The sequence below is a fragment of the Paramisgurnus dabryanus genome, chromosome 24 (assembly GCF_030506205.2).
Source record: "Paramisgurnus dabryanus chromosome 24, PD_genome_1.1, whole genome shotgun sequence".
In the NCBI taxonomy this organism is placed as follows: Eukaryota; Metazoa; Chordata; class Actinopteri; order Cypriniformes; family Cobitidae; genus Paramisgurnus; species Paramisgurnus dabryanus.
Window position 1 is genome coordinate 24,182,206 of NC_133360.1, and position 9,581 is coordinate 24,191,786.

Here is a 9,581-nt window from a genome sequence, read left to right on the forward strand (position 1 = left end):
GTCTGACTTTAAGTTGCAGCAGTGGTGTTTAAGATTTTGTTTAATAAGCTGATAACTATAAAAAGCTGATGATCTCACTTCCTTCCTTTTTCTTACTAAAGCCAATGTCAAAAACTTGCAACAGCCTTAGGGCGGATTCACACATTGTGCGATTGCCTGGTCCGAACCCAAGTTCGATTGCTCCCCCTCCCCCTGCCCCGATGGACTGTGTTCACATATTATTTTTGTATCCGAACCGCAGTATGCTTGCATCAACAAGTTGCAGGCAGCGCATACTCATGTTGCTTGGCAACCGCTGTAAACGAGAAGGTGCCAAAATGCATAGAATTGCTTGCTTGACTTCTGTTCTTATTTGTTTTAAAACCTTTGTGTTTGTTTTCAAAGAAATAACACAGAAATGCACTTGCGTCTGTCTGCCGCAAATATTCTAAAGTCTATTCGAAAACAACGGGCTGTCCGCCGAAGTCAATTTTTGCGGATGCATTCAGAAATCATCTCTCTGCTCTCTGACCAAACGTCCCCACAACATAATATAAACCTGACCACACACACACACACACACACACACACACACACACACACACACACACACACACACACACACACACACACACACACACACACACACACACACACTCACTCACTCAGTCTCTCGGAAGACAGCGTTCACATCATCCAAACGTACCAAACTCTGACGTCAATCGAACCCGGGTGTGCACCAAAGTGCGAATGTGAAACCGCCCTTAAACTGTAAATGCAGCTTAACACAAACCGAATGAATCAATTTCTTTATTAGTAAATGTTCAGTAAAAGGAGCTAAACTCTTTAGAAAAAATAAATACAATTTCAGTGTCAAAATAAATATTATACACTTTGTGTTTTTTCAATCCTCTGAACAATATTTTGGCCATGTTTAACACACTGACAGAACAGCTAAATTAACCTCACGTAAGAAAAGAATAAAAATCATAACTTACTTAGTTGTGCACATTTACACATAAATTATTTTCATATCGCTGCTCCAAACTCCAGCACAGTTGTTGATGTCAATGTGTTTTACAGCTGCCAGTAACACAAGAAGATCAAGAGGAAGAGGAAATACTCTGGGTGCTTCTTAGATTCATGTTGCCTTTTATTCCTCACTCCTCCATCCTCCAAGCCACAACCCAGAAACTCAAACTCAGTCATGAAGGACATTTCAAAAGTCTAATAGCAGAGCGAGAAGCTGAGGATGGAGGAGTGAGGAGGTTTTCAGAGGAGTTGTGAGCGAGGATACACAGGTGTGTCATACGTGAACGTGTTTTGTCGACGAAACCAGACGCACATATCTCCTCTCTTTTCATCATCACATCATTCTGTCTTAATTTGATTTGAATCATTTAGGTTAAATTATAATTACAGTAAAACACAACTGTTATGACCACAAACATGCTTTTTTAACTTAAAATATTAAATATACTCACATACTGTTGTGGAGTTGGCTGATTTTAATTGGCAGTGGTTTGTGAAGTTCTCATTTTAAGTCTATGTTTCTTCCTTATTTTTTTTTACTGATATTGGTGTGAAAAAATACAATAAAAAATCAAGATGTTTGCCATTTTAGTAGTGAATATACATCTCTGTAGTCATTACAAGTTCTATTTAATTTTATGTGGAAAAATGTATTGAGTGGGGGGGCCTTCAAATATTGTTGTGGGCAACTAGTAGCCTGCTACGTCAGACTTTGTACTACCGCTAAATTTCATTACGCTTCTGTACTCAGTCTGAGATACCTCCCATTCTTACAGTTTTCCTCCGGTCTCAAAACGGCCGTCCAATCAACGAACAGAGGGCGGGCTGAGAGCCGTGACGTAGATGCTAAGCGCCGAATGTACGGTTGTAGTTTGTAGTGGACATGGAGGAACAGAAAGCTATTTGCTCTGTTGTGGAGAAACGGCACTTGCCAACTTAAGCCCGAACAAGAAGAGTGTTTGTTAAACATTTTGAATGGAGATTATGTTGTTTCTCTACTCCCGACAGGTTTTGGATAAAGTTTTACCGATCGTCAGCGAGAAACTGTGTGCAGCACAGCTTGACGTGCACAACAATCGAGAAATCATGAAAGGGAATTTCATTGTTCACAGATTAATGGTGGAGGACGCGTGGTTAAACATTCTTTGGTGACGTTCCTGATTAATCAGAAAATAAGGTAGGAAGATTTAATTTACATATGGTTATGGCTGTCTGGTGTAAGAGTTTGAGAGGAGAGAGGGGCGTTCCTCCACTTAGACGTGAGTGGAAAGACACCGTTAGGATAGTGTTCAACCAGCTCTGGCCCGATTTACTTTACATAATCTGCAAAAGTCGTTCACAGCCATGTTAACTCCGGTATTTTGCTCGATGGGTTTGTTTTCACATCATACGTGTTTTACAGCAGAAATTCGATGCGGCTGAGCCGGTGCATAACCCACATCATATCCACACGTTATGTGATTGGCTTACGTTTAGACCAATGATTTCAAACTTCAGACAAGCCCCTCCCACGAGAAGTAAAACGATTGTCAATTATGCCCAGCCAGAATCTGTCTATGAACGAAGCAAAATAGCAGAGGATGGTATTACCAGGTTAAGCAACTAGGGGGCCTTGAAGTGAAAAAGGTTGTGAACCACTGCACTAAAACACTTGAGCCAAATACAGGAAATACGTCATGTAAGCAGTCAAGTGCAAAGACCGCAAGTGTGGGTATTTGTACGCAGCCATGGGATTTTAGCACGTGAGGCTTCATGACGTCATAACTGTTTCAAAACGTTTAGAAAATCCAATGGTTCACCACTAGGTGGAGTTGATCACAAATGACCAGTGTCTAATATGATTAGGTGAACTCGGGTCAATTTTATTATGCAAGTTCATAAAATATTCATCCTTCTGTTTTTCTTCTTCTTCTTTGCAACATACATGTTCAGGATTAATGAACACAGCAACATAATAGCAATGACAAACAGACATCAGTCTGTTAACTAAACAGTACAGTGGTGTACTGAACATCTTCATTTTCTGTGGTGTTTGTGCTGTCTGAAGATGTCTGCTTTGTTTTTAAATTTATAAAATTATTGCTCCTATAATGAATATCCTCATATTTGCAATCTTCTTTCTGTGTGTGTTCAGACGGCGCTGCATCAATGTGCACTAAATCATACTGAATATAAAGGCTTGAAATAGTTTGTCAATTAACTCAACTGGTGAAGCATGGCAAGACTATGGATTTGATTCATGAAATAAACTGATGAAATGTATACTTCACAAACATTTTGAATAGAAATGCAAAGCTTACGTCCTCTGACTTTCAACTGTTTTTACTTTCAGTAAACTTAATGTGTGTAAATATTTGTATGAACACTAAAAGAGTCAACACCATAAGACATAAACTAAAAATGTTACACAGACATGTGACTAACAGAAATAGAATAATGTGTCCCTGAATGATGGGAGGCTCAAAATCAAAAGTACCGGTCAGTATCTGGTGTGGCCACCAGCTGCTTGAAGTACTGCAGTGCATCTCCTCCTCATAGACTGGACCAGATTTGTCAGTTATTGCTGTGAGATGTTACCCCACTCTTCCACCAAGGCCCTTGCAAGTTCCTTGACATTTCTGGGGGGAATGGCCCTAGCCCTCACCCTGCGATCCAACAGGTCCCAGACGTGCTCAATGGGATTGAGATCCGGGCTCTTCACTGGCCAGGGCAGAACACTGATATTGCTGTCATGCAGAAACTCACGCACAGAACGAGCAGTATGGCTGGTGGCATTGTCCTGCTGGAGGATCATGTCCGGATGAGCCTGCATAAAGGGTACCACAGGAGGGAGGAGGACGTCTTCCCTGTACCGCAAGGCATTGAGATTACCAATATTTTCTTTTCTTTTTTTTAAAGAAAAGCCATCGATTTCTATACTAAAAAAACAACAACATAGATTTAAAGGGTTTATTTTCACTCATGTTTTAACAGGGAGACAGTGGCAGTCTAATAGAGCGAGCAGATGATGAGTTTACATGAATAACTTTTGTGGGTGTGTTCTCCGGTGTCTAATAAAGTTTGTAATAAAGGTGTTTTCCAAGTATCCTTAGTTTTTTTTCTCATTCTTTGCATGTTGCTGTTTTTCCAGAAGATGTGACTCTAGTCTTGAGAGGTAAGACTGGACGAAACCATCTAGTGAATGTGGGTAATTTTGCTCGAAATGCAGAAACAAGCCATAACTTTGTTTTAGTGGTAACTCTTTTGTAGGTACATTTATAATATCTATTACATTATTACTTTTACTAATAAAGTAATGATTGCTTTTGTTAATGATGTACAGTACAGAGCAGGTTTGACTGTTCTGTTTTTATAAAAATTACATACTTCCTTTTGCTGTATTTTTTGTTCAAGAGTAGAAAATATATCTTCATAAAGATCTTGATAATCTTTGTGTTTTGATAAAAAAATATTACAATGTTTTTGCAAGATTTAGTCCTCTCATATTATTTACGCCTGTCGGCTGTATACGAACGTTGATTTGTTCTGCTATTTTGTATGGAAGTCTATGGGAAGTCTAGTTTGTTTTCCCCCAAAAAGGGGTGGTGACAAAATTGACAGTCAAGTTCCCAGATGTTCAGGTAGTCCATATGTGACATCATTGCATCAATGATGTCGCTGCTGAGAGATTTTTGATAGGTGATGATGTCATAGAGAGAGTTGTGACATCACTCCAGCAGTTCAGCTTGATCTACACACAGACATGTGCACCACTTGAGTCTAACAATGACAAACACACAGAAAGAGAAGATGTTATAAAATCTGAGCATTAGTTTATTGTATTACAGAAGATTCTCTATATACAGAATTTCTCACCTCTTCATGTTTGTCATCAGTTCTGTTTTTAGATTTTAATTTGTTCATGCTGATGAAAAACCTGTAGGATCAGAATTCAAACTCCATAAATCAAAGTCTTCAAATCTGAATTCATATCAAAATATCCACAGTGTGTTGTGCAGTTTTGAATTTTACTTGATATTTTTTCTTACCACATCCACAGAGCTCCTAAAATGAGAAACTGAGGCAGAAACACCAGCAGACAGACTGTGAGATGACCAAACACTGAGATTGTTTCTGAAAAAATAATTTAGTAAATCTTAGATAAGACTGACTGAAAGTAGCTCAGTGATGATGTCATAGCTGTTAATAAATCAGAATCAAGGACTGAAACTATCTCTTAAATAATTTAGTCAGATGTATGATGAGATGTTGTGTTACCTCTTACAGTACATGAATACTCTTGTATCTCCTCACTGTTGATTGAGTCCAGGTACAGCTTGTTTAATAATCTCAATCCATCTGTTACCTGTTGTCCATTCTTATACCAGATGTAAGTATGTTTGCTATCCAGAGTGCATTTGGTTGAACAGCTTAATATCACTTTTTCTCCATCTATCACAGGGTTTGGGCTATTTATCACCTGTGTATCTGAGATTTCATAAAACAGAATTCACATTAAATACTTCTCAGAATTAGGCTTGAAATAGTTTGTCAATTAACTCGGAGCATGGCATGGGAAAGCCAAGAATATGGATTTGATTCAGAAAATAAACAGATGAAATGTATACTTCAAAAACATTTTAAATATGTAGATATGCAAAGATTTTATGTAATATTAATAGTTTTCTTCAGTATCAAAACACATTAATAAAAGAAATTAAGCCTTCAGGAAGGAGTGTCATCGACCGGGCTAAATTTTTAGGACAAAAATAAACTGTTTATCCAACAGAGACCAAACACAGGATTTGTTTAATTGTATGTAATGTTTAGGATTAATCTAAAATAAGTGTGCAATAAATTCTTTACAGCAAGCAAGCATCTGAGAATGATAAGAACAGATGTCATCTAATGAATAATGATCTACTCATAGACATTACATCACAACTGTACATCAATGACATTAACTCTTAACTCATTTAATCTTAGGAGAAGAACTAGCAAAACAGCATCCTATGCAGAAAAGAAAACACAAAATATTCTGCTCTTCTTAGCAATTAAAACCTCAAACATTCAGTGTAAACTTCATGGCAATAAGAGCAGTTAAAATTAAACCTGTAGCCTAAATGATTGACAACATTGGACTTTTTAATTTTAAAATGTGATCTAAGAATCCAGAACGCTAAGATACATTATTTATCAGCTGTCTGGACACCAAATCAGTAGCATATTCATCATAAATCTGATCAGTGAATGCAGCTTTACAAAGAGTTGATTATGAGCATTTACCTGTAACAGTGAGAGTGACTCCAGGATAACCAGACAATTTCCCTTCTAATGTGTTAGTGATGATCCTGAATCGATATTCACCAGAGTCACTCGTGTTGACGTCTTTGATTCTCAGTGTGTTGTTCATATACTCCACACGACCAGCAAACTGATGATCCTCACGCAGATCCAAAGTATTATTGTTTGGTAAATGCCAGTATGTTTTCTTTACTGTATATCCAGTGGGATGTGAGTATGAAGAGTGAATATCTACTGTTGATCCCACTAAAGCACAAACTCTTGTAGAGGTGTAAGTCACACCCCAACAGCCACTGTTAGAAAGACCTGAAAGAGTCACAAATCACTGCTGTAAAATTAACAATCAATTTGAAATATCTGTAAATAAACTCATATGTACTGTAGATAATACGAGATTGAAAAAATGTTGCTCTTTTACTTTAAATTAAAATAAAAAACTGTATAAAGTATAAATACGTAAGGCTTAAGGACACAGTATATATATAATATGTTATGGCCCAAAATAATTCGCTAAAGAGGTCTGAAAAAGTGCTAAATCTAGCAGCAAAGTCCCCCCCCCTTTTAAAATAACCTATAGCTTTTAATTTACAGCATAGTTCAGCAAAGCTGCATTTGACAGTGACACACTTAAGTGCCCATAGAGAGCATTTGATTGGACAAGAAATTTGATGCGAAGTTGAAGTGTAGAGTGTCATCACAGAAAATATACATATATAATTTTTGTGCACATGTTAAAAATGTAATTTTTGAATGATTATATATTCTGCAAATTTTGTCAGTATAGACTTTCTGGACAAACTGCAGCTTAAGATCTGTATGCATTTTGTGTGCCCTGAACACGAGGTTGTGTATAAGAGATGGCAACATTGCTTCCTGTTTCAGATGAAATGACGTCAACACATCAAATGATGCTGCACGTTTCAAAACACTTCAGTGAGCCTTTAAACTAAATATTGAATCACACTTACACACAGAAGAGGATTGAGTGTTTTTGCCATTTATGTACTGAGAGCAGGAATAGCTGTCAGTGTTTCCTCTGGATGACACGATTAAGGATTTGCCAGGTGCTAAATAGTGTCCATTCTTGTACCAGATGTAATAGTCAGATTTCAGATTGCAGGAGGAATCACAGATCAGTTTTACTTCATCTGTAGATTCAGGATTCACCTTCACCTGTAAAACTAAATAAGCAAAACCTTACAGTACAAATGAAGACAGTTTAACTACTGATGAGAATGTAAATGTACCTGTGACTGTTAGATTGACTGTGACTGAGCTGAGATGTTTAACTCCATCCTTCATAATGATCATGAGCTGATATTCTCCACTGTCTCTCTCTCTCACATCATCTATTCTTAGCTCTGAATTGTAGTTTATGATTCGCTGATTCACTCGTCCTGAGTAATCTGAATCTAAAGTCAAATCTTCAGGTTCATCTTTGTTTCTCCAGTTTGTTTTCTGTTTCTGGCTGAACCAGAACCCAGTTTTGATGTTGATGTTTGAGTAATCGCACCTCACTGACACCCATTCCCCTCTCACAGCACAAATATTCTGTTTATAACAGCTCATAGTAAAGCTGTCCAATGTTAGGAAGTCTGAAAAAGAAAAAGGCATAATACTGATATTTGTAACATACTGTACAATAAAGATAATTTTTTTTAAGTAAAGAGAAAATCTTAAACCGACCAACTTCAAGCGAACATCTTAAACATTTAATCCTATGAAATACAGTACTGTGTATTTTTTTACTCTTTTTTTTAAGATACACACAGAAAATACAGGAAATATGTACACAAAAATAAAAACAAAACAATTTTCAGGACTAAAGTCTTCTTTAGGCATCGTTTTTAAAGTAAAGGAAAATCAAGGTTTTAATCTTAATCTCACCAACTTCAAGTTAAACATCTTACATTGACATATTTTAACAGTAATAAATATTTAGGTATCAAAAATCTTTAATACACTACAACAATTGTGGAGAAATAACTTTTAAATAAGCAAACAAACAAACAAACCAGAAACATAAATTCACTCAGTTTTTGCACTTTATTGTATGGACACAATTCTCTTCTATAGGAATGAGATTAAAAAGGTTCAAGAAGAAAGCTTTGGTCCATCTACTTACTCCAACAACAACTAAACTGTAGTGCACTTAATAGTGTTCATACCTTGAATGTGTAACAGCAGGATCAGAGATGAGAGTCTGGAGTTCATCATTTCACTTTAAAGAAATTCACAATTATGCAAACATGCTTAACATAAAAAAAATGATTAAGATTAAACACACATACAGTATATACTGGTGTGGAGTTGTCTGACTTGGTTGGAGTTGCAGCAGTGATTTGTAGGGTTTTTGGTTTAATAAGCTGAAGCTATAAAAGTTGCTGGTCTCAGTTCCTTCTTTTTTCTTATTAAAGCCAACGTGAAACATTTGCAACAGTCTTAAACATTAAATGCAGTCTAACACAAACCGAATAAATCAATTTCTTTATTAGTTAATGGTCAGTAAAAGGAGCTAAACTCTTAAATATGGAAATATTAAATATTATACTCCCCCCATGATTTTTTCAGTCCTCTGAACAATATTTTGGCGTTTAACACGCTGACTCATAAACACTAAGATCAATGCCAGAAAAGTTAAATTAACCTCATGTAAGAGAAGATTAAAAATCATAACATACTTACTTAGTTGTGCACATTTATGCATAAATTATTTGTATATCGCTGCTCCAAACTCCAGCACAGTTGTTGATGTCAATGTGTTTTACTGCTGCCAGTGAGCACAAGAAGATCAAAAGGAAGAGGAAATACTCTGGGTGTTTCTCAGATTCATGCTTCCTCTTTTTCCTCACTCCTCCGTCCACCAACCCACAACCCAGAAAACTTAAACTCAGCCATGAAAGACATTTCAAAAGTCTAAACATTGCAACGTCTCCGGGTGGGCGGGGTTTTAGCTGGAGGCAAAAAGAGGTGCGGATGCAATGTTGACAAGTGTAATCTAGCACGTTTTAGGAGGGATTTATTATAAAATACAACAACGAGTGGATAACATTACAGAAGCCTACTTTTTTTTAAGCTTAGCCTGGTGTAGTTCTTGTATCTTGTTCTCATTGGAAACATTTTTACCAGGTTTTGGATATTTCCTAGACAACATATGAATTACTTTCCGGTGATTTGGGGAATTTTGTCAAAGCTTATAAGCTTACTTATTGTCTAATGTTCCAGAGTAAGCTATTACGTGGCATTATACACATTTTTTCAGGACGTTCTTGCAACCCGGTGGCAAC

The 9,581-nt window shown here is 36.8% G+C and overlaps 1 protein-coding gene across 1 annotated transcript; it reads right to left on the reverse strand.

The window, feature by feature from the left end:
• Positions 1-2,806: 2,806 nt before the first annotated feature.
• LOC135740972 (sialoadhesin-like) lies at positions 2,807-9,078 on the reverse strand. Its single transcript, XM_065259572.2, has 9 exons — positions 8,980-9,078; positions 8,463-8,515; positions 7,542-7,889; positions 7,263-7,475; positions 6,277-6,600; positions 5,269-5,478; positions 5,040-5,124; positions 4,867-4,927; positions 2,807-4,770 (listed from the first exon to the last, which is right to left on the reverse strand). The coding sequence occupies exons 1-9, from the start codon at positions 8,991-8,993 to the stop codon at positions 4,732-4,734; spliced, it is 1,347 nt and encodes a 448-aa protein (XP_065115644.1). The 5' UTR covers positions 8,994-9,078; the 3' UTR covers positions 2,807-4,731.
• Positions 9,079-9,581: the final 503 nt, after the last annotated feature.